The sequence below is a fragment of the Rhinolophus sinicus genome, linkage group LG18 (genome assembly GCF_036562045.2).
Source record: "Rhinolophus sinicus isolate RSC01 linkage group LG18, ASM3656204v1, whole genome shotgun sequence".
Taxonomy (NCBI): Eukaryota; Metazoa; Chordata; class Mammalia; order Chiroptera; family Rhinolophidae; genus Rhinolophus; species Rhinolophus sinicus.
This window is the reverse complement of record NC_133767.1, coordinates 986,475-1,011,629: the sequence shown is the minus strand read 5'-3', so window position 1 is coordinate 1,011,629 and position 25,155 is coordinate 986,475. Positions and strand designations below refer to the sequence as shown.

General features: G+C 44.1%; 1 protein-coding gene across 4 annotated transcripts in view; it reads left to right on the top strand.

Moving 5' to 3' along the window:
• Positions 1 to 22,616, top strand: part of RBBP6 (RB binding protein 6, ubiquitin ligase) — a 28,902-nt gene extending 6,286 nt beyond the window's left edge. The window contains exons 3-19 of one of the 4 annotated variants that reach the window (XM_019750179.2): positions 737 to 773; positions 5,219 to 5,263; positions 7,283 to 7,371; positions 7,484 to 7,580; positions 7,944 to 8,083; positions 9,565 to 9,678; positions 10,542 to 10,714; positions 12,628 to 12,731; positions 12,847 to 13,184; positions 14,120 to 14,216; positions 14,378 to 14,456; positions 14,564 to 14,618; positions 15,752 to 15,820; positions 16,961 to 17,323; positions 17,612 to 17,713; positions 18,566 to 20,323; positions 20,618 to 22,616. In XM_019750179.2, coding sequence (XP_019605738.2) covers positions 737 to 773; positions 5,219 to 5,263; positions 7,283 to 7,371; positions 7,484 to 7,580; positions 7,944 to 8,083; positions 9,565 to 9,678; positions 10,542 to 10,714; positions 12,628 to 12,731; positions 12,847 to 13,184; positions 14,120 to 14,216; positions 14,378 to 14,456; positions 14,564 to 14,618; positions 15,752 to 15,820; positions 16,961 to 17,323; positions 17,612 to 17,713; positions 18,566 to 20,323; positions 20,618 to 22,199 — 5,242 coding nt within the window. In that variant the 3' untranslated portion in view covers positions 22,200 to 22,616. The remainder of the gene's footprint in view (positions 1 to 736; positions 774 to 5,218; positions 5,264 to 7,282; positions 7,372 to 7,483; positions 7,581 to 7,943; positions 8,084 to 9,564; positions 9,679 to 10,541; positions 10,715 to 12,627; positions 12,732 to 12,846; positions 13,185 to 14,119; positions 14,217 to 14,377; positions 14,457 to 14,563; positions 14,619 to 15,751; positions 15,821 to 16,960; positions 17,324 to 17,611; positions 17,714 to 18,565; positions 20,324 to 20,617) is intronic. The other 3 variants (XM_019750181.2, XM_019750180.2, XM_019750182.2) reach the window with 3 other exon arrangements.
• Positions 22,617 to 25,155: the final 2,539 nt, after the last annotated feature.

Here is a 25,155-nt window from a genome sequence, read left to right as displayed (position 1 = left end):
TATGTTGCATTATTTTCCTGGTTAGAATTCTTGTTTAATCTTTGGTCATTGTTCTGAGACTTTTTAAAAAATTAAAACAACTATCGAATAGTGCATAAATTTAAAAGCAACGTCAATATCAATAAAATATTCTTCAAATTTAAAAAAATTATCAATCTGTCTTTCTGGATTTGAAATTCAGTTTTTGGAGCGCAGCGATTTCTCTGGGATCCAAATTATAAATGTTAACAGTAGTCTCGCTTTGAGAAAATCGCATGTATGAAATTTTACATCTGTACCTATTTAAAAACGGGGGGCTAATATAATTTAATTGTTTGGTCTGTTAAGAAATAGCCACAGTTTCTTAACATAACAAAATCCTTATACTGCCTTTTCAGAAAGGCAGTATATTTATTGCAATAGCAAGGAGCACCTGTTCTAGAATTATCCAAGATGGGTTCTGTTTTGTTTTTAACCACAAATGCATCAAAGTGTGGTGTATTCATTAGTTCGGAAATTGGTTGTTTTTAAATCTTTGTGCAAAAGTAAAATTGTCCTGTAAATGTGTGATTGGAGATCTGTATTAAGATTGCTTATTTTTATTTTTTAATTTTTATAAGTTTATTTGAGCCAAACTGGCCACAGATGCTGGGGAGCAAGATCTCAAATGTCCTTGTATTAAAGACTTTTTAGCACAAAAATTCCTAAATAGCTGCTCGTTGAGCTAATGTTATTTTTGTTTTTGTTTGTTTTTTAGAAGTCGAACTGAACCAGTGATGGGAACTTCAAAAGCAGTATGTAAAAACACAATCTCACCCTTTTTCTACACATTGCTCTTACCTTTATAATGTAGCAGAGTGAAGTGAATCACTTTAGAACTTAATACCCAAACGATCATAGTGCGTATTGTAAAAAAAACAAATGTATGTTGATGACAGCTCAGTTGAATCTGGATATGTGGCATAATTTGCACACGTTTTTGTAGAAATGGGTAATTTGTGCCCGAACAACACTGTTCCGTATTCACTATGCCAGCGCTCCTGTATGGCACTGTTCTGCAGTTAATGTACGATCCTTGCAGATCATGCAGGTTCTACAGTGACGAACATGAGAACATGTTCTACATCTGTCTGTCTGTAGTTAGCATTTGTATGTATGTACATACAGGCTGTTGTGTGCTTTTTGTTTCTTGCAATAAAAAATGTTTGGAGTGTATATTTTGCCATTTTCACGTTGTATCACTTAGTTTTTGTTAGATTTTTTTTTCTGCCTAATGAATGGCTTTGAACAGCGCTTTAGCAACATGTGAAGCTCATGTGAAAGTTTGATGCTTTCTCCAAGTCCAGAGCCCTCATAGACGAGAGCTTTCCAGAGACCATTGATGCAGCTGTATTATTTCGTTTTGTTTTATTTGGCAGTTTTGAGCTCTATTGTCTGTTTATACCCAGACTATAAAGTGAAACCCGAAATCGGGCGCCCCACAGTATATCAATGTCTTCTTGATATTATATAATTGAGTACATTGTTTTCAAATTTTAATGCAAGGTCTTCCACTTCTAGGCTGCTTACTTGTCCAAATTAAAATACTTCCCTTTTTCCTAAGGTGTTAGAATGCTGCCTTTATTATAAGCTCATTGAAAGCTGTAGCTTATCAAAGACCACTCCCCTTCACCAGGGTGCCATCCTGACTTTTATCACAGGTTAACCTTAACTGTGATGCCATTTTGACCTTGTGCTCTCAAGTAAGGGGTAGTGGAGCGCTCCTCAGCTGTGGCGTGAGCCGTGTGTTTCTGAGCACCGGTCTGCAGCCATCGGTTCTGTACACTTGATGTTCTCTGCACATTGAACTGCTCAGGCTTCATTTGTATACAATACAAGATGTCTGAAATCTTGGTTTAGAGTTCAAGGGTATTGCTTGCTGTTTCACTTTATCCTTTTTAAATACTACTGATCTTTAATTGTGTATCAGGCATTTCACTAACCTTGGATCATTGGATCTTAAACGTGATAACATAGAATATCTGAACTTTGGACTTGTTCTCTGAAGTAAATGGCCTTTAGTTCCCATGGAACTAAATATAGGATTCAGAACTCTTAGTGTTTGGGGTTGGTTTGGTTTTTTTTCCCTCTTTTGGGGTACATGGGTTTTTGTTTTCATTTTTGTTTTTTCTTTTTTTAAGGCATAATGCTGTAAAAACTGTCCAAATTTCTGTTTTGCTGGTGATTGGTTTAAAACTGATTTTTATGTATCCAAATGCTAGCACAAAATAGATTTACTACCCTGGTGACTGTAGTAGTTAATGTGACACGTTTTGTATAAAGTACATTTTATATAGTATTTAAACTAATTCAGATGAAGTTTTATTTCTTGAAAACAGTTATTTCCTTTTTGTTTATTAGCATGTGTATAAACACAAATCACATGTTCATAAATAAAGTTACCATTCTTTTAGCCTTGTGTGTTCCCTGGCATGTCTGTATTACACTTATAAGAAGCAGTTTATTTTACGCTTATTTAGTTTTTTTTCTTTTTCTTTTCGTTTTTTTTTTTTTCTTTTTTTTCTTTTAGTGCTTTCCAATGGCTTTAATTTTTAGATAGAATTATCTGAAATGGAGACATTAGATAACTTAATATCCCCATTGTTTATTTGCTTGGCCTATTTGCTGACTTGGGATGAGAGAGAAGGGATTCATCAAGTGTCATTTGTGCCCATCTTGGGAGACTTAAGAGTCACGTGGATTGTACACATTCACAAAAACCAAGTAACATGGAGTCGCTAAACCAGATTTTCAGTTCTGATTAATGAAAGTGGATGTGTGTACATTTTTGGTAACTTGGCCAAATCAGGATGGCTGTGCTGTGTGCACCCTCAGCTTTGTGCTTAATCGTCCTTCCACGCTGGGGCTCCGAGTTAGGTGACCTCCCTCCTAACTGAGCCTCAGAATTGCACTGTGGAGGACCCTTTAATTTCAAGCAAGAATATCTGGCACAGAAGAGTCCAGATTCTTGCCTCCTGGAAGCAAGACCACAACTGCAGTGAGCAGTGGTCAGTTGTTGTGAAGACTGCCTTTTTTTAAAGTAGTGGATGATATTTTTTTTTTATCAGTAGTAATCTGAGAGTTACTGTATTTATTGCTGTTTAGTACATATAAGTTTCTAGTCAATTTTACACCATTCCCTGTCAGCATTTTTTACTTAGTTCTTAGTACCTTGCTATATGTAGAAGACAATTGTTATGCCCTTGTAAATTTGTGGTAAATTTGACTTCCTTGTGGATTTTAAGGTATTTAGGTGCTATGGTGATTATTTGGTGGGGAAAAAGGAATTTAGGTGCTATGGTGATTTAGTTGTCATTGACTATCTGAAACCACTTTCAACTCAATAAATATACGATGACTGATTACAAGTTGGCAAAAATGTAAAAAGCAAAGACAAGAAAGCCTGGCATGAGAACAGAGAAACCAGCTACATTTTCAGGGTTAGTGGGAAGGGCAGAGAGTTTAGTTTTTTGGTTCCAGCCTTAAGAAAGTTAATATAACTGATTGCTTTCTAAGGAAATGATCAGTGTCATATTCTAGATAGTAATAGACTGTTTTTAAAGGCTATCAATTTGTTTCATTGGTTAGAAACAGCATAGATGAGGGTTGACAGCAATTGACTCAGTCCTTGTTACTTCAATTCAAACAACTCCTGGTTGATGTAAACTGTAACCCCTTCAAAATAGATTGAATAGGTCAGAATTTATTCTGGATAAAAATAGGATATTATGTATCCTTTCAAAAACATGTTATTTACCCCTGGAGATTAGCTCTCTAAGGAAAGAAAACAACAAAGCTGGGCAAGAGTGAGAAGCGCTTGGTGGGTTATATGGTTGTGTATTAGGAATGTGGGATGAGGGCGTTACGAACTCGACTCCCTCCCATGCAGCTAAGAGCATTGTGTTTAAGTAAGCGTCCCGGTGATAATATCCATCAAACTAACTTTTAAAACCTGAAGATATTTATAAGGGGTATTCTAAATTTAGCCAACATGATTTTTATTTGCATTTATTGAATTCCTCCTGAGGTGAGCACTGCTAAGAACACCACATTGAAACTTGTTCCATTTCTATTTGGGACCCTTAAGTCATGCTGCTTTTAATTTAATACTCTTAGTTCTCTGGAATGCTTGGGAAATACCTGACGAAGACTCACGCCTTTGTGTTTTTCTTCTTTGATCCAGACATCTTGTTATATTCTCTCCATTTGAAATAAGAATTCTGCCCACTAATGCATGAGAGAGTTTATAATATGTTGAATAAGCAGCCCACTTCCTATGTGGGAAGCTAGTGATGTTTTCATTTTGGTACACTTGTAGGGAAGGCGTATCTGCAGTTACATGCTAAAGACGTGTACGTGTGTGCGTACGTGTATACACACATACACACTTTTTAAAAACATTAAGGCCGTGTCAGGAGACCAAATAATGAAGAATTTAAGAATGTCACATGTGCGACCACATTTTTTAAAGCTCGCGTACCCTTCGTGTATAATACTTGCTCCGTTTGATGAACATTCTGTTCTCCACAAACTGAAGTCATCTCCCGTGTACCGGCCCGTTTGCCCTGCCCCAGGGTACCTGCTGTTCCCCCTTTTGTTTGGCTTAACAGCTTTGCCTTGAAAAAGCTGTGCTTTCTTTGGTAAGAAGCTTCTGTTACTCTGTATGGGAGAACAAACAGATTTACTCAGACTGAGCAATACATGCTCAAAAAAAAGAAAAATAGTGTGCCATTTTGGTGGGAATCCTTTTCTGAAGGCGAGTATCTGAGCCTTTCAAGAGCTGCTTCTTTCCCGTCTTACGCACGGGCATTCCAGGCGCCATGGATTTCTTCCTCCGCTCTTCCTGCCCATTGCCTTCAGCATCACATTTAGAGAGCACTGACTGACAGACAGACAGACAGACAGACAAACACAGGACTCGCGTCCAGTCCCCACTCGGAACCGAGTGCCTGGGTGACAGCCTCTTCCCCCGCTGCCTCAGTGCGATGGCGTCCCCCTCCGCTAGCTCTTGGCCTTGTTACTGTAAGTGAAATACGTAGGGAAAGATGAGGGAGGTCAGCTACACTTGCAGCTTGAAAACGTTCTTTAGGAAACTAAAAATGCCCGATGTTTGAACATTAAGTGGCCGTAGGGACTAAGTGATCACTCACAGATGTTTTCAGTGTGGAACTTGAATGTGTGTTTAATCTTTTGTGAACAGATTGATGCCTCTTCTGCGTCTATTTCTCTGGCCCAGCTCACAAAGGTATATATACATATATTCTTGAAAATATGCATTCTTTTTCTAACACTGTATTTTTTCACGTGGAACAGTTGTTTTGAAGGGCGGGGGAGGACATATTTTGCAGAAGCGTTGTACGTATTATTACTGTCCTGTGAAGGGCGGGTGCGGTTGTGAGAAGATAGGGGGAGTCTTTTGTCAGCCTCCCCATAATGTTGGAGTGTTTTCATCTTCAAGACAGAAGAAACACAGGAAGCTACACTTACTCGTTTTTTTCCCCTCATACGTTTTGTTTAATTATACATTGGAAACAGTTCTGGAGGAATTCCCTGGTTTTGGCTGTAAATTATGTGGACTTTCTTTAAGCAGCCAAGTAGCAGCTTTCCTTTACATGGACGATTGCATGGTTCTTTCTTGACTATTTGAATTGAACCCGTGATGGTCAACATTTTAAATGTGATACAATTGCTTTTTTATGCTCTAGACTTGTAGTCTGTCTGCATTAGAAGAAGTTTTAAACAACCTAATTTGTTTGAACACAGACTACATGAATTATGTAATGTGTAAAGCTGTTTGCAGGAATATACCATGTGTGTGTCTGGCAGAGGGCAGATTGTCACTTCCTGAAATCACTGTATATGCCGTGTTTGCTATAAGATTGCTTGCATTTTCTGCTCAACTGTGTACTTTTTGTTTGGGAAAGCACGAGTGATGGATTAGTTTTTAAAAGAATAGTTTAGCTTGCAAATCGTGCCTTTAAAAAACACACAAATATTACAGAACAGGCAGATTTTTGGGGGCCAAGAAGGAAGTTTCCCAAAATCCTTTTTTCCCTCCTGTCAGAAATGTAAAAGCACGTAAGCAACAGAGATGAACGAGTTGATGGGTTTCCATTAGTGCTGTTCCCATCTTTCCTTCCTTGGCTGTTACAGGTTGTGCCCTCTCCACTAGACTGTGCCCCAAAGTGTGCTAGTAACAAATGCAGCTTTTAAGTGCCTGTCCTGGGAAAACGAAGCCTTAAAGCCAATGACTGTAAAGCACACAGCAGGCTAAAAGCATCCTCTCCTAGTTTCCTCATGCAGATGGGTTGGCACGGAGGTGCCATCTGCAGCGGGTTCTAGTTCACTGTGTGAACTGTATGTGCTGTGAGGACCTTGGTCCCACCGTGGTTGCTCTGTGGAAGCAGCGGGAGCCTTGGAGGTTTGCGGGTTTTTTTTTTCCCCCCAGCTATTTGTAAATTAATGTTTGGGTTCAAACAAATTAGTTGTTCAACATCTGTAATCCAGTTTTCTGTAAATGTTGCTGTTGTTCTAAGCTCTGTTAATGTTAAGCCTTCTTTGTATATAAAATGACAATAAAACGTTAAAACTGGTTGCTTGTTTTGTGGATGAATGTAAAGAGAAACCTCAGTGAGTGGCTGATATGAGTGCTAGATGCTTGAAGATTCGAGGTATTAGGACTCACTCCCTTAGACCCTGCTTATATCTAGACTATTGTGTGTGCCTTAAAGACAAAGTCCATAAAACTTCGGAGAGTTGGATTTAAAATAACAAACACTCAGTGCCTGTGCTTCGCACTTAATTTGAAACTGACACCGCTCCCTAAGCCTTGTGGTTTTTAATACCTGGTCCATAATGTGTTCAGTTATTGTACCCCCCAACCCTACCTCTAAGGTGTAAGCATAAATTACAGTCTTGATGCAATGACACTTGAGTTATTTTTAAGGTTGGACAACCTCAAGTGTTTCTCTCCTCACGTAATCTCAGCTTTGAACTCTTAGGGGAGTCGTATACAAATCTTCACACAAGGTACAAACAGGGTCTAAGGTTTGAGTGCCCCCCAGAAAGACTTTCCTCAGCCCCGCAGACACGCAGACACCTAAGGAACTCCAGGGCCTCTTCTAGGTTATATGCCTGTGCCTGTACATAGCTGTTTTGATGCCAGGTTAGCTACTGCTCTTTGCAGGATGAGTGGTGTTGTCTTTGGCTGTGTGCTCTTAACTGTGTTTCTAATGTGTGTGTCAAATAATTACCTGTTAAACAGACTGCCAATCTGGCTGAAGCCAATGCTTCTGAAGAAGATAAAATTAAAGCGATGATGTCGCAATCTGGCCATGAATACGACCCAATCAAGTAAGTCCATAAGCATGTTATACTGGTAGGGCCTTTGGGGTGCATTGCCCCCCCATCAGAAGCATTGTTTTCTCCAAGTCTCTGTGTACATGTAACGTTTCCTCCCTTGCAGTTACATGAAGAAACCCCTCGGCCCGCCGCCTCCATCTTACACCTGCTTCCGTTGCGGTAAACCCGGCCACTATATTAAGAACTGCCCGACAAATGGGGTAAGTCTACGGTACAAAGTATGGCAGCCTTACTGCTCTTTCAGCAACCTATCAGTCGTCTTACTTTTCTTGGTCGGTCCTGCCATCTCTTATCCGATGGCGAGTGACCACAGCCTCTGGAGCCAAACTGCCAGGCTCTAGGCCGTGGCTGGTTCTGTGCTTAGTAGCTGATTTCTCCAAGTCTTGGCTTTTCCTTGTGACATGGAGACGGTGGTAGCACTGGGCTCACACACATGGCTGCTGTGGGCTGAAAGGAGATGGTGTGTGTCACGCAGTCCAGATGTCATAGGCTGTTAGGGCGCGCTGCGCGTGGCTGACGCGAAGTAACGGTAACTGCTGCTTCTCTCCCTCCCCCTCCCATAGGATAAGAACTTTGAGTCTGGTCCTAGGATTAAAAAGAGTACTGGGATTCCCCGGAGTTTTATGATGGAAGTGAAGGACCCAAACATGAAGGGGGCCATGCTCACCAACACGGGGAAGTACGCAATACCGACTATCGACGCGTAAGTGCTCGTGGCGCGGTGGCCGTGGGGACCGCCTCATTGCGTCTCATTTACTCTCGGGCTTGTCCCGTGGCCACTTCTGTGTTGTGAGTGAGAGGCTGCAGTCTGCTCCATTTAAAGCAAATTTCAGTGGATTTGGGGACTCGGGTTGTCAGTGAGGGCCATCCCCTCGTAGTCTTCTAAGTTTTTCTTTTTCTGTCATTCCCTGCTTTCTTCCTCGTTCACATCCATACTCCCACATAACCTTACATGCTGCTTGCACTTTTTAAGTGAACAAAGCGAATGTCTTAATCATTGTGAGAAACAAGAGACTTAAGAATAAAAGGTGCAAGATATTCAGACAAAGTTAAGTGTCCAGAGGAGATGAAGTGCTGAGCTGAGGCTTAAGCTGTGTGACGTCTCACGAGTCTGAAGTCCGGGTGGCTTTATAAGCCATTGGTTCAGACTGTCTGTAACACTGTAAGCCATACTTGAATGCTTATTTTTAATGTGTGTTCAGGTTTTATTTTAGGAGCCAATTTTTAGTGAAATAGGTAGACATGAAAACCAGATGCTGCCCATTTTATCTGCTCTTACTAATACGTCTTTGTACCTTCGTTGTTACCCTCAGCAGTTGTGAGCTCACGTACAACAGGGTATGCCAAGTGTTCCTTGGTTCTCTGTAGAGAAGGAGGATGTCTTACAGAGTGTGTTAAATGGGCTGGTGCCCCCCACCCCAGTGTTTGATTCAGAGGCTATGTGACAGCACCCTTAGCTGCATTTTTAACAAGGCCTCCAGAGACGGTGACGTTACCTCGAGAAGCATCAGTTTAGAGGCTAGCTGCCCGTGTTGTCAGTGCCCAAACAAACTACACAAGCACCGTTTCCCCAGCTGCTTGTGTGTGGCAGGAATGCAGTGTCTGAGCCGGCTGCGCTGCGGGGCCATGTGGAACAGCTTCGCTGTCTTGCAGTATGTGTTGCAGGCAGTACCTTGTTGTAGCTCACAGATAAGAATCACTGTATCCCTAAACGCCCCTTACTCGCTTTGTCACCTTCACCCTGTCTGCTGTGATCGGTTCCCATCCTGTGTTTCTGTGGTCCATCCTAGCGCAGTGTACTGTTAGCCTCCTTCGGATTCAGACGTTTCAGACATGCTTCCTTCTAAACAATTTCAGGTTCAAATTGATGACTTTCACAGACACAATATAAGAGCAGACCGCTGTATCTTAATATAATAATGTAAATAGAAATTTGTGTTGGAAAAATTAGCCTGACCGGTGAACCCTCACTAATAATTAACTTCATTGCTGTTGAATGCTGAAATACAAAAGCCCATTTGTGCCACACACACAGCAAATGCTGGGGAAATGGGAGCTGAATATTTTAAATGAAACCTCACCCTCTCCACCTCCACCGCTGATACGCGACTCAGACTCTTCTTCTGTTTCTTTTTCTATCCTCTCTCCTCCTCTTTTTTGTTTTCTTTTCTCTCTTTTGGGCAGTGGGAGACTCCTCTTTCACAAATTGGGAGCGGTGGGGCATAAGCAAATTGACACTTATTTCTGGAGTCGTGGTGATGTCTGCGGAGCATCTGCAGCACAAATAACCGGCCTCAGGTACCCGCGCTGCCCAGCTCTGGCGTCGGCTCTGGGCCTCGGGCCGCGCACGTCCTTCCCCGGGGAGCCCGTCACAGCCCGGCCTGGTTACAGGGGGGTGCGGGAAGCACAGGAGGTTTCCTTAGGTTTAGTAGATTTAGTGCGCAGCAGTTCTGCAAAATGCGTTTGTACCAAAAATGGACCCAAATGTCTAATGAGGTGTTACTTTAAGTTTTTGTAACACGTATTCTAATCATTTACGCAAAAATTGACTATAAATAGAGAAATCTCTCTTTTAAGATCCTAATTTGTCATTAGAGCACTGGTTTTGAAGTCTGAATCTGCCTGGTGACATTTCCCCTCAGTCGTACCTAGTTTAGTTTCCATATTATGTCATTTGCTCTGCTACCTTCCCAGGTGTTGAGCAAAGCCTGTTAGACTATGGAAGGGAATTTCCCCCCCACCCCCACCCCACACCAGGAAACATGGGAGGGCAGGAAAAACGTGAAGGGGGTGTTGCCATGTCTGAGTTCAAACCCTGTCTCTGTCACTGGACTAGAATTTGGTGGCAGGCGCTTACCTTTTTGGCCCTTGTTCCTGGGCTTAGGAATTCTCAGCTCCTTTTAGCCACTTTTATAGCATTCCTTTGTTTCGTTTTGTTATATTCGTGGAGGGGTTTGTTTTATGTCTTTGTTGTTTAGAGAGAGGAGGGTGCCCGTGATTGCGCCCTTGTTGTGGAGGGTCTTACGCTTGTGTCAGCGGATGGTAACTTCTGGCCCTGTGCTCAGTGATGAGTTCCCATTATGGTGCAGTGGACCATGGGAATGTCTTGGAAATACTTGGCCTTCTTAGCAGTGTTAAAACGCTCCAACCTTCTCTTACAGAGAAGCATATGCAATTGGGAAGAAAGAAAAACCACCTTTCTTACCAGAGGAGCCGTCGTCTTCCTCCGAGGAAGACGACCCTATTCCGGATGAGCTGTTGTGTCTCATATGCAAGGACATCATGACGGATGCCGTCGTCATCCCCTGCTGTGGGAACAGCTACTGTGACGAATGTAAGACACGCGAACGTTCCCATATGTGTGCGGCTGACCCTTGAACAACGCAGGCTTTGGGGTGCCGACTCCCACCTCACAGAAATGCACGTATAACATTTGACTCCCCCAAAACGTAACGACCGATAGCCTGCTGCTGCCTGCAAGGCTCCCCAGTAACGCACAGTCGATGAGCACGTACTTGCGTGCTGTGTGTGTGGCGTACCATACTCTGACAGTCAAGGCAGCTGGAGAACACACACTGGGACTGCAATCGTAAAGAAGAGCGTACGTTTACATGTACGTGTTTATTGGAGGAAATCACACCTAAGTGGACCCGTGCATTTCAAACCCAAGTTGTTCAAGGCTCAGCTCTTTTACTTGGAAAGGCTACTAGGAACATGGTGTACTTTAATAATAAAATATGAACTGGTGATGATAGAGCATTTAATAGTGAGAACTCTGTTTTTGTTGCTGCTTTTAAAAAAAAAAAAGCCTCTGTCTTCTGAGCTATTAAAATGGACCCTCCTGTACCTTCATCAGGGTGACTCCAGTGAGGTTTTATAAAATGTAGGGTTTAAAAAAAAGGTAGGTTTTTTGTTTCCTATACTAATTTTTAAGTGGTATACAGAATTTTAAAAGCCTTTGGGGCCTTAGATATTCTGGAAATATTTTTAAACGACAGCTAAGTCCCTCTCCTAGATTGAGAAAAATAGCTTACAATAGCCCCCCCCTCCATCCATGGTTTCAGTGACCCTTGGTTGACCACGGTTCAAAAATATTCAATGGAAGTTTCCAGAAATAAGCAATTTGTAAGTTGTAAGTCATGTGCCCTCCTGAGCACTGTGATGAAATCTCATGCCAGTTTTGTCCCGTTGTAGACATGACTCAACGCTTTGCCCCTGTGTCCACACTGTGTGCACTGCCTGCCCTTAGTCACTTAGCAGCCGTCTCTGTTATCAGATTGACTGTCACAGTATCGCTTGTGTACAAGTCCCCTGATTTTACTTAACGATGGCCCCAAAGCACAAGTAGTGATGCTGGCAATTGGGATACGCCCAAGAGAAGCTGAGAGGTGCTGCCTGTACGTGAAAAGGGGCGTGTGTGTATAGAAAAAACAGACATAGGGCTCAGTACTACCCACGGTTTCAGGCACCCACGGGGCTCTTGGAACGTATTCCCCCACTCCTCTGCCTCCTGCGATAAGGAGGGACGGCTGTGTTCTAAAATTCCTGTGTGTAACAGATCTCTGTAGACACATTACCCAACACCAGCCATATGGTCACTTGTGACTTTTCTAAGCATTTGTATTAGCACTTTGGTTTCTTTTTTCTTGCCATTTATCCTAAGCTTGTCCCTTCTTACCCAGATGAAAATGGAATCATCTGAAAATTGCACTGTCCTCACCTTTTTCATTTCTAAAGATAGTGTTGAAACAACTGGCTGTATTTTGGGTCCTGTGTCTCGGATTGAGCAAAGCACTTGGTACTGACCTTCCAGTACGCGGGGCCTGTCAGTGACTGTCTGGAATTGACTGTGATCCCTGCCTGCTGTGTGTGGCTGTCTGAGTCACGCTGCTGGGTCTCAGTGCACTTGTCTCGTGATGCTTTTTTAAAACCCGATGTAAGCCACGTCAAGTGTTTCTAGACTCTCATTTCTGTTCTTTTCCCTATCACACTCGAACGACTAGCTCGACAAAGAGAAATGCATTTGTGAAAGAGTGCATTTGCTTGGAATTTAAATGTTTGTTTCAATTATAGTCATGACTTCCATTTTGAAGGTAGAAGTTAGAGTAGAGGGTGCCATGAGGCGGGAGGTTTTCCTTCTAAGGTTCTGAATCGAAGAGGAGAGATGATTGGCGGCGTGTGTTTGGAGAAGAGTGATGTAACCGAGTCGTGCGACGCTTTCATTAATGTCTGAAACCTCCCACGTAGGTATAAGAACCGCGCTCTTGGAGTCAGACGATCATACGTGTCCAACGTGTCATCAGAACGATGTCTCCCCTGACGCTTTGATTGCCAACAAATTCTTACGGCAGGTAGCGATCTTTGTATTCCTTTTATAATAACCCCTTTAGGAAAACTTTTAATCTTTTAATTTAACTGTACTTGAGTGAATACTACATTTTCTACACTTTTGTTTGGTGTCTGTAGGCTGTTAATAACTTCAAAAATGAAACTGGTTATACGAAAAGACTGCGAAAGCAGCTGCCCCCACCACCACCACCGATCCCCCCTCCGCGACCACTCATTCAGCGGAACCTGCAGCCTCTGATGAGATCACCGATATCGAGACAGCAAGATCCCCTGATGATTCCAGTGACGTCGTCCTCGGCTCACCCTGCCCCTTCTCTGTCTTCTTTAACTTCTAATCAGTCGTCCTCGGCCCCCGCTGTGCCTGGAAATCCACCTTCTGCCCCAGCCCCTGTACCTGACATCACAGCTACGGTCTCCATATCGGTCCACTCAGAAAAGGCAGACGGGCCTTTCCGGTGAGTCTGTGTGGAGACAAGTGAGAGCAAAGGTGTCATCGTCGTGCTTTAGCAGCTGTTTGCGTGACCTGCAGCGTGTGCGTCCTTGGGGACCACGGTGCTCGGTGAGGTGGGGGCTTCTACGGAAGGACTCCATGGTGAAGCATCCCAAGATCAAAAGCTATGCGGGTTGATTCAGTGCTGGCTTGTTTACCGTAGGAGCGTGGCAGCTGGTTGGTACTGAGTGGAGCACTCGTGAGCAGAACTAAGAGAATTGGGGAGCAGTGGAGGAGGGAGAAAGCGTTGGTAGAGGTGGAGAGGAGAAACAGTCACTGTTTGGAGCAAGTTATGTAGAAAAGAGTGAAAACTCGCTTAAATCCTCCACTTCAGAAATGAAGGGGACCTTGGACCATGTAGTCCAGTGGCTCATAAATTCTTAAAAACTCAGCTGACTTTTAAAAGATAGATGCCAGGGGTCTGTTCCAGACCACCGAAGCCAAATCTTCAGGCGTGGGACCTTTACGTGTAGATGGAAGAAATCCCACTGATGGACTTTAGCCTTTTATTTGAATAACAGTGGGTATAAGGCCCAGTCCATTGGCTTGTCTCAGATACCCCTTTGATCAACAACAGAGTTCGAGCGAGAATTTACTCTTACTCTGTATTTTTTTGTCCCACACTTTGGTCTTTTTTTCAAGCTTTACTGTTCTTACAATTGAACTGATTCCTGTCCGCGCCATCATAGATGGTACTTGTTAAGGAAGTTCTTTTATTCCTCACTGGTATGTGAAAAGTTCTCCGAAAGTCCCATCTCACATTCCTCAGACGTGTTTACCGTCTTTGATTTAACTCATCTGAATGCCAGTGCTGGATAAACAGACTGAGTAAGAAGGTGTGATTTTTACCGTGGATCCTCCTTGGCTTTTTAACGTATTATTAATTCTGTTGTTTTCTAGGGATTCTGATAGTAAAATGCTGCCGGCTGCAGCCCTCGCGTCGGAACATTCAAAGGGAACATCCTCAATTGCAATCACTGCTCTTATGGAAGAGAAGGCAAGACTTACCGGCTTCTTACAAATGTGGAGGTTTTTTTTTACAGCAGAGATTTTTAGTTTGGGGGGTTTTTGCTGTGGTGGTGGTGGTGGTTTTGTTTTGGTTTGGGGGTGGGGGTTAGCTGTTTTTAAAACTATTCTTATTCGTGTCTTTTCCTAAAGGGTTACCAGGTGCCTGTACTTGGAACCCCATCTTTACTTGGACAGTCATTATTGCACGGACAGTTGATCCCTACAACTGGTGAGTAAAATGATTTGGGCTTGAACTTCCCCTTTAGAAAATAATTTTAACTTTAGTTAAATGCAATTTCCCATTTACTCATTGTTTTTGTTTATTTTGTTTTCAAGGTCCAGTAAGAATAAATACTGCTCGTCCGGGTGCTGGCCGGCCAGGCTGGGAACAGTAAGTACACGTTTAGAATCATTTTAAGACTATGGCTTTTGAGCTGGCCAGTGGGAGTTACACTCTGGGCAGTGTGCTGCAAATGTCTCCGATTGTAAACCCCTCTTTTGTATGCCATGTTAGCTTACTTTTTACCCAAAATGTCACCAAGTGACGTTATATGAAGAGTTATTTTCTAAAAGAATGAATAATTCTTTTCTAAAATAGTAAAATATAAAATCTTAGAAATTCTTTCTGCTTTTTAACAAACAGTAATCTTGATGGGATCTCAATTAATGAATAGATAAGAGTTATTTGAAAGACTAGTCTAACTACCGAATTACTTATCCTAATAGATTACACTTCCTATTCTTAATTTGAATGTTCAAAATTTTAGTAAAAATATACATACGTAAAGATTAAAGCCTATCGAACACAAAATTCCACATTTTCAATACCATGTTAATGACATTTTATTGCATGTTAAAATCTATCGGATAAGATTTTCTGCCCTGAAATAGAAAAAACTTTGATCTTCTTTATAAGATGTCCTGTGTCAATGAAAATCAGCACATTATTTATTACTGTTTTATTTAGACAGTCATCTCTGCTTATGTAATCCATATAAACAAGCTTATATTCTACAACTTGGATTTTTTTGTTTCAAAGGTAAATGAAATTTCTTATAGGAAAAGTTTGTTAAGTGAGAGACTAGTAGAACATGTCAATAGAAAGAACACGGGGTGTGGAGACAGGCAGATGTGGGTTTGAATCCCAGCTCCTCTGTCTACATGACATGGCAGTGGGTGTGGTTTCCCGTCTCAGCCTGTCCCCTCACCTGGAGGCAGGATTGGTGCCACCTGCCTACGTGTGGAGGCCGCAGGGCTCTTTTCTGTAACTTACAGAATGTGATGAAAATATCATGGCAGAAGTAGTCTATATGGAGGTGTAATTATTGTTACAATGTGTTAATCAGGAAAAGTAGTTAATTCTAAGTAAGTGTGATGTTTACTCGCATCTCTTCTGTCTGGAACAAGTGTGAGAGTTGGGATAAGGGAGTAGGAGAAAGTTCTCGGGACAGTTACAATCGGTGTCTCGGAGTCTGCACACGTAAAGGTCACATGTCTCACTCAACCTACCTTATCTTTCCACAGTTCCAACAAGCTTGGCTATCTGGTTTCCCCGCCACAGCAAATCAGAAGAGGGGAGAGGAGCTGCTACAGGTAGGCTTGCTAAGAATCTTGAAAAACAGCAATCTGATGCCGCTGAAAACTCCACCACAGAGAAGTGAAAGCACAGCAGTGGGCCGCGCTGGTCTCCCTTAGGTGCCCTGAACAGGCCTAGGAAGAATGAATTACACTCAGTGTTTCCAGTGATGGTTTCAGGTTCCTTCCCAGTGCCGACGTCGGGGCACACACAGTATTTCAGGTGTCAGTGTAAGGTGAAAGTTAACCAGCTTGGCTCCCGCGTGTGAAGGAAGAGATGTATTTATGTCTCTGCCAAACCCACTTGTCCCAGTCTTCTTCCACCTTCTCTTTTCTAAAAGAAGAGACGAGGCTGTTGGGGCGCTTGGTCTGCACACACACAAGCAGTGGTGACTCCTATTGGAAGCCAGCCACTGGCCGTCCTCTGGAGGGCGTACTCGCCCAGCGGAGAGGCTCCTCCGTACTAACTCTGTAGCAGGAGTAGAGCGCTAAGGCTTCGTTACTAGATCACATTGATGGAAGGTAATATTTACTAAATCAGACCCGGAAAAGAGGCTTAAAGCCCCCCCTCTGCAGCGGCTGCTGGGGACAGTCACCTGTAATTTAAAGGACGTGGCGGAACAGAAAGAAGCCCACTGAAAAGAGCCACTATTTCTCTGATGGAGCAAAATTCAGCCACTTTGGCCAGCACTGTTATTCTCACCTGAGCCTTTGAGAGAAAACAGGGAGGTTTGCAATTGTTCATTGCAAATGTTAAAACCAGTACATTCTACTTTGAAGGGTCTTTACCCACTTCTTCCTCAAAAAGATTATGGAAAGTGTTTTTTCTTGACACTTGCCAGTTGGTTCCTTTAAAGGCAGGTTAGGAAGGAACAGGGCATTATGGAGTGACAATGAATCTGAACTTCGCACGAGAGAACTAGTAGATACAGCACGGCCATACAGAGAAGCCCTGTAAGCACCTGTCATCTCCGTTCCTGGATGGCTTTTACAGTTACTTTACATATAAATGCTGCCAGTATTCCTACACTTATTGGAGTAGTTGATTCTAGCCTACTGTTTGTAAGTGTGAAGATAAGTACGGACAGAAAAGACAAGCTTACTTGCCTGAGATGATTTTAGTTTGAAGGAATAATACCTTGGAATTTATTTCTCCAGAAGTATAAACCGTGGACGACACCACAGCGAAAGATCACAGAGAACGCAAGGCCCGTCACTACCAACAGCTCCAGTCTTCGTACCTGTGCCGCCCCCTCCTCTGTACCCGCCTCCTCCCCACACGCTGCCTCTCCCTCCAGGTGTCCCCCCTCCGCAGTTCTCTCCTCAGTTTCCTCCTGGCCAGCCACCACCTGCTGGGTACAGTGTCCCTCCCCCAGGGTTCCCACCAGCTCCGGCCAATTTGTCAGCACCTTGGGTATCGTCAGGCGTGCAGACAGCTCATTCAAACACCATCCCAACAACCCAGGCACCACCTTTGTCCAGGGAAGAGTTCTACAGGGAACAGCGGCGGCTGAAAGAAGAGTAAGTGGTTGGTTCGGAATTATTACACACTCTCATTTCTGATGTAACTTAAGTAGGTATCTTTGGGAACATTCTCCAGTGTGTTTCCACCTAGCACAAGAAAAACCACCGACAAATGAAACCAAAGCCATACGAGCAACTTCCTCAGGGATTCCTAGTTATTTCTAGTTTTAAAGTGGAAAACTAATGGCAATTTCATTCATTTCATTCATGATCTAATTACATTTGTCTTGTTAGTTTTCTTAAATGGTTTTTGTTAACTTTCGCTCTTTAACTTTATTTTACTAGGGAAAAGAAAAAGTCCAAGCTAGATGAGTTTACAAATGATTTTGCTAAGGAATTGATGGAATACAAAAAGATTCAAAAGGAGCGTAGGCGCTCATTTTCCAGGTTAGTGTTTTGCAAGCCTTCGCAACAGAATTACAAACGGGACTTTGAATACCCAGGGACTAGCTATGGATATAAGGAACATCGCACTTATGGAATGCTCCTGATTCGGTCTAGGTACATAGAAATGGAGATGCAGCTGGTTTCCCAGTGTTATTTCTGTTTATTGAAATAATGTCTCGGTGTAAATTCTACTGTAGAACCAGCACTTACGGGGATTAAATTGCCCTTGTCCCTCGAAGTTATTTTAATGTGAAATACTTGGGAAATGTTTGTGGAAGGAAAGAAATAGGGGCCTAGCCAGAGAACGTTTCTGAGGACCTTTCACCCAACGCTCCAGCTTCTTGCCGGAACGTTAACCTGTATAGCTCTGAAGTGGTAGAATGCAAATTACTTTATTGGTAGAAAAATTGAATTATAAGTTCCCTGGAAGTTTGTTTAAAAGACTTATTTTTAAAGCTGACATTTGAAATGTGGTTTCTTTTAAAGCTAGACTATTGGCTAATGTAGGACCAAAAAAAATTACTCCTACTTAAGTAATTAGCTAGGAAGTAAAATTTAAATTCAATTGGCATTTTTTAAAATATTGAGTTAATTGGCTCATATAACTCACGGTACATTAATGCACTTCACTCTGATTGTTACAATTTCGCTTTTGTTTTAACAAGTGATTGCTCTGATCTCTGTGCTCTATTCCTCTCCAATTGAGGCCACTGTGCCTCTTTACTCAACTCAGATGAAAGCTGACGTAAAGAAAGATGGAACCGTGAGGAGAGTGTGCTAGATAGGAGCTGAGAGTCTGGGTTTCGTTTCATATATATTTCTCAACTATCAACTATTGTCTTTTGTTTTTAGGTCTAAATCTCCCTATAGTGGGTCATCATATTCGAGAAGTTCGTACACTTACTCTAAATCGAGGTCTGGCTCAACGCGGTCCCGCTCTTACTCGCGGTCATTCAGCCGCTCGCACTCGCGTTCCTACTCGCGGTCGCCGCCGTACCCCAGAAGAGGCCGAGGCAAGAGCCGGAATTACCGTTCTCGGTCCAGGTCGCACGGATACCACCGCTCTAGGTCACGGTCACCCCACTACCGACGGTACCATTCTCGATCAAGGTCCCCGCAGGCCTTTCGGGGCCAGTCTCCCAGTAAACGTGCCGCACCCCAAGGGGAAACAGAACGTGAGTATTTTAACAGATACAGAGAAGTCCCACCACCGTATGACATCAAGGCTTATTATGGCAGGAATGTTGACTTTCGAGACCCATTCGAAAAAGAACGTTACCGAGAATGGGAGAGAAAATACAGAGAGTGGTATGAAAAGTATTACAAAGGCTATGCTGCTGGAGCTCAGCCCCGACCAGCAGCAAACAGAGAGAACTTTTCTCCGGAGAGGTTTTTACCACTTACAATCAGGAATTCTCCCTTCACAAGAGGCCGCAGAGAAGATTATTCTGGTGGACAAAGTCACAGGAGTAGAAACATAGGCGGCAACTACCCAGAAAAGCTTTCCACTAGAGACAGTCACAATCAGAAGGATAATACAAAGTGCAAAGAGAAGGAGAGTGACGGTGGTGCCGGAGATGGGAAAGGAAGCAAGCATAAGAAGCACAGGAGGAGGAGAAAGGGGGACGAGAGTGAAGGCTTTCTGAACCCAGAGCTACTAGAAACTTCCAGGAAATCAAGAGAACCTACAAGTGGTGAAGAAAACAAAGCAGAGTCATTGTTTGTTCTCCCAGGTAGAGACGATGCCACACCAGTTAGAGACGAACCAATGGATGCAGAATCCGTCCCTTTCAAATCGGTGTCTGAAAAAGACAAGAGAGAGAAGGATAAACCAAAAGCAAAAGGTGACAAGACCAAACGCAAAAATGATGGATCTACTGTGTCCAAAAAAGAAAACGTCGTCAAGCCTGCTAAAGGGCCCCAAGAAAAACTAGAGGGGGAGCGTGAGAAGTCTCCTCGACCTGAACCCCCGCTGAAGAAAGCCAAAGAGGAGACCCCAAAGACTGACGGTGCCAAGTCCTCATCTTCCTCCCAGAAAGACGAAAAGGCCACCGGCACGCCCCGGAAAGCGCATTCTAAGTCGGTGAAAGAGCAGCCAGAGCCCAGGCCGCTCAAAGAGGAGAAGGTGAAGAAGGAGCACTCGAAAGACGTCAAGCCGGAGAAGCCAGCTGGGAAGGACGAAAAGGCCAAGAAGCCCGGTGAGAAGAGCAAGCCGCTTGACAACAAGGGGGAGAAAAGGAAAAGGAAAACCGAAGAAAAGGGTGTCGATAAAGATTTTGAGTCATCTTCCCTGAAAATCTCCAAACTAGAAGGAAGTGAAATTGTGAAACCATCACCGAAACGCAAAATGGAACCTGATGTGGAAAAGATGGACAGGACCCCAGAAAAAGACAAAACTTCCTCCTCAGCTGCCCCGGCCAAAAAAATCAAACTCAACAGAGAAACTGGTAAAAAGATTGGAAGTACAGAAAATGTATCCAATGCAAAAGAACCCTCTGAAAAACTGGAGTCGGCGTCCAGCAGAGTTAAACAAGAAAAAGGCAAAGGGAAGGTCAGGCGAAAGGCGACGGGCTCGGAAGGTCCCAGCTCCACGCTTGTGGACTATACCAGGTACCCATCCACTCGTGTTTGCCTACGTGTGTCCGCGCGTTCGCATTGGGGCTTAGGCTGGGTCTTGCAGGGCATTGTTCAGGGTGCGGCGCTGGGTCGAGTTGCGGGGGCGCTGAGCCACACTGGGTTTTCGTACGGTCATAGACTTAAAACCATTCGTCTCTCTACTGGAGCGGAGTACTTTTGAAAGTTCAAAGTACATTTACTGTGTTTAAGTTTTAGCCTTTTTAGATTTATCGCTGTTTAATAATAGCAAATTCTTCGTTAATGCAAAGTTATCTTCATTCTTTTTAGTACGAGTTCCACTGGAGGCAGTCCTGTGAGGAAATCGGAAGAAAAAACAGATACGAAGCGAACTGTCATTAAGACTCTGGAGGAATATAATAACGACAACACAGCTCCTGCTGAAGATGTCATCATCATGATCCAGGTCCCTCAGTCCAAGTGGGACAAAGATGACTTTGAATCTGAAGAAGAAGATGTCAAGTCCACACAGCCGGTACCAAGTGTAGGAAAACCTGCCAGTGTCATAAAAAATGTCAGCACCAAACCATCCAGTACAGCCAAGTACACTGAAAAAGAAAGCGAGCCGCTGGAGAAAGTTCAGAAGCTCAGCAAGGAAGTGGGCCATGAAGTGGTGCAGCAGGAGGCCAAAGGTTCAAAACCCTCTGCGTCTGGTGAAAAAGGGCGCAGCAGGGACCGAGAGCACTCCGTGCTGGAAAAGGAGAACCCTGACAAGAGGAAGACCAGCACTCAGCCGGAGAAGGAGGGTGACGGGGACCGTCTGAACGAGCACGGGAACTTGAAAGGTCTGTCCCAACCTTCCAAAGAGACCAGAACTTCAGATAAGCATGATTCCAGCCGAGGTTCCTCAAGTAAAGACTTCACTCCCAATAGAGACAAAAAAACGGACTATGACAGCAGAGAACATTCGGGTTCCAAACGCAGAGATGAAAAGAATGAATTGACAAGAAGAAAAGACTCTCCATCTCGGAGTAAAGACTCTGCATCTGCACAGAAGCCTAAGCCAAGGGAGGAGAGGGAGTTGCCTAAAAAAGGAACAGCAGAGTCCAAAAAAACTAACTCCAGTCCCTCGAGAGACAAAAAGCCTCACGATCACAAAGCTGCTTATGATGCTAAACGCTCAAGTGAGGAGCCGAAACCTGTAGATAAAAACTCCTGTAAGGATCGTGAGAAGCATGTGTTGGAGGCGAGGAACAGCAAAGAGGCAAGTGGCAATAAATTACTTCCCATACTTAACCCTCCAGACCCACAGATTGAAAAAGAGCAAGTCCCTGGGCAAGGTGACAAGTGTGCCACCAAGCCCAAGCCCCAGGTAGGTCACTCGTCTCGACTCTCCTCCGACTTAACTAGAGAAACTGACGAAGCTGCTTTTGAACCTGACTATAATGAAAGTGACAGTGAGAGCAATGTGTCTGTAAAAGAGGAAGACACTTCTGGAAAAGTTTCTAAGGAGCTGAAAGATAAAGCCATGGAGAAAGTCAAAGAGAGCGTGGACGCAGCAGCGGTCAGCCAGGCGGGCGTCCCCAGGAGCCACAGTCAGAGCAGCCCCAGTGTCAGTCCGAGCAGAAGTCACAGCCCTTCCGGAAGCCAAACCCGAAGCCACAGTAGCAGTGCCAGTTCTGCAGGAAGTCAGGACAGCAAGAAGAAGAAGAAGAAGAAGGAGAAGAAGAAGCACAAGAAGCATAAAAAACATAAGAAGCATAAGAAGCACGCCGGCCCCGAAGCAGAGCTGGAGAAAAGCCAAAAACACAAACACAAGAAGAAGAAGTCGAAGAAGAACAAAGACAAAGACAAAGACAAGGAGAAGGAGAAGGAGAAGGGCGACCAAAAAGCGCAATCTGTCAGCGTGTAGGGCAGATTTTTTAAATTGACTTAATTACTAAGTCATCTGTATTAAGTTTTGTAATAACGTGAAGAGACTCAAGCCTTGTAAATAATGACATGGAAGACCCTGTGCTGCACTTAAAATATTGCTGCTTGATTATTCGATTTTTACATCAGAGCTTTATAACACGGACTTTTGTACAGAATTGTGAGTTGTGACCATGTAACACGAGAGGTTTTGCCTAGGGCCCATTATTTTTAACCACCATTAATTAGTTGGGGTGGAGTTTACTGTACTGTGAAATTTTCACATTTGAATTTTTTTAATTGCCTGGCAAAAGCTGGTATCAGTTCTAAAATATCAGCAGCGTAATTTGCTGAATTCATTACAACCCCGTTATGTCACTTTTTGATTACAATAAAAGTTTTCAGTAAACTTTTCAAATGTTGAACGCTGTATTGTTTGAGGACAGTCGTGTCGTGTCTTTTTCTCCGTCCACTTCCCTATTGAAAAGCCCACTGAGCCTTTAGTGTAAGGTGAGCTGAATGCACAGCATTCTGAAGTGAGCAGAGGTCAGCCTACGGGGCTGGTAGGCGCAGAAGTGAGAAACCGACTAATTGGAGAGCTGCTTGGATCAATCGAGAAGGCTTTGCATGCAGTCCTTAGAAGTGTGCGCTTGAATTTGAGAGATGAAGCGCTGTGATTCGTTTATGGTTGTGTGTTTTCCTTGAAACCCTGATAAATGAGTTAAAGTCCTTGGTAAAGTGCCAGCTAGAGAACACAGGAGCGACGACCCAGTGTGCCCAGCGGGCAGAAGGGAGTAGGTCCAGGTAAGACATGGAGCCCCTCACGGGCGGTGGTTCTGGACGTGTGTGTGGTGGGCAGCGTCAAGCTGCTGGAGGATTGGGGGGTTAGGGTGCTTGAGACACGTGGCCATTAAATGAGGATTTGGAAGACGAAGGTTAGGGGGGCAGGAGAGCCAGCTCCGCTCGGTGGTGGTGGTGCTGGTAAGAGGGTTTGGCTTGTGGCCAGAGAGCGTGCTTCCAGCACCGCCTTTGTGGGTGCCTGGTTCCAGGTGGCATACAAGGGTACTTCCTGTAGTGTGTATTTTGATGCAGCATTTAATAGTTAAAAGGATTAAGTAAAGAAAAATCACAGGGATACCCGGATGCTCTTCTACCATGAAAGCCATTCCGGACTGAGTTAAGTTCGGGAAATGCTGCCTGTTAGCCAAACCCACTTTCCTCTGAGGGGGCTGTTTTGTGGTGATGCCTGAGTCATGTGGTTTGTCCCCAGCACCTGTCACTAGGCCTGGGTGTCTGTGCTGCCGTTCCCAGCCCTCCCCGCCCCACACTGGCGTTGAGATACCCTGGCCACACTACATTATGAGTTCTTCCTCATCTGGACCCCTGATCCAGACGCCTCCCACTTTCACTGAGGAGCTGGGCACCCACAACTCTTCGTAAGTTCCATCATGTGGGGTCAGTTTCGTCACCGAGGCTCATCGTCCTTTAACTTGAAGCTCAGCTGACCTTCGCTTTCACTGGTCCACTCCCTGCCCTTGTTCTGGGCACCCCTCACCTCCAGTGTTTCCTGAAGTGTCACATTCCATCTGCAGCCTGGGGTTCCAGCTCTGTCGCCCTCGGCCTTGTTTAGGCCTCAGGTCTCACCTTGTCCCTTAGTTACTCTTTCTACTCTTTCCTTCCTATGGTGGCCTACACCCTGTCATTGCCAGCACAGGGCAGCACCCCCAAAATCCCCCCTTTATCCATCTTGCTGTACCTAAACACTTGACTCCCAAACAGGTACGGGTGCTGGATACTGCTTAACAAAATGAAAGGAAATTAAAGCTGGGGAGGCTGGTTCTCTCAGTTGGTTAGAGCGCGGTGCTGTTAACAACACCAAGCTTGCCGGTTCGATCCCCACATGGGCCAATGTGAGCTGCGCCCTCCTTAAAAAAAAAAAAAAGAAATTAAAGCTTGATGAAATTTTTTTAGCTTTGAAGTTACGTTTGCAAACTTCCTGGAAACCAGTGGTATGTCATCTTCCTTAAGGGAGGAACGTCGTTTTCGAGCTCCTGTAGATTTGGCAGACAGCATCCTTCTGAAAGCTAGCTGCTTCGGTGTGCCAGAGGGTTCGGAACGCTTCCAGTCGGGCTCGGAATAACTCCTTTGCGAGTCTCAGACGCCGACCGAAGGGGGCCAAGCCCCCTCCAAAACGGAAGCCAGGCTTTCAGGGAGGCGGGACTGGCGTGAATGGTTTCTTCCCGATTGCGCGAGCGTCCCCATCTGTCCAGTTTCCCTGTCTGTCACTCCTTTAGAGGGAGCTGTTCTTACTGGACTAAACCATGGACCAAAGCCCCCGACGGCCGTGCTGGCCCTTCTGACTCCTTCAGGTGTGCCTCCACCTGAGCTGGCCTCACGGAACACGTAGGTGTGTGTGTGTGTGTCCTGCTGCTGCTTTTCATGTATCAGACACGTCCTTTGGGCATTAGTGTGTTCCACAAACACTTTGAGTTTTAAGAACTGCGAAGGATCGTGTTAGAGGAGTGAATGAAGTAAGCTGCTTCCGGCCTTGGTAAAAGGTAAGCGGGGAGCTGCCGTGGGAGTGACAGCTCAGTGCACGGATGGGAAGCAAATGCGACTACCAAACAGGTTTGGTGGGAGTTCTCCCAGCAGTGGAGTCAGCAGTTTATCAAGGCGCTGTTAGAAGCCTCCGAGATTGTTTTAAAGATCACGTTGAAAGGTCTTAAAAAAACAACTATCCCTAATTTCTTCTGCTCTTAACAGCTGATGGACGGCGAACAGTGATCTCATGAAAGCCAACGCCAGTTCAACTTGCTTTTCCGCTTTGAAACCTGGCTGTTTAGTCACTGCTATGATGTTGGCTTGGCCGGTATGAATATTCTGTTTAGTTTTCCATTTTCAGTCTTTAGTGACTAATACAAGAATGGACTGGACATACATTTAGGATTCAAAATAAA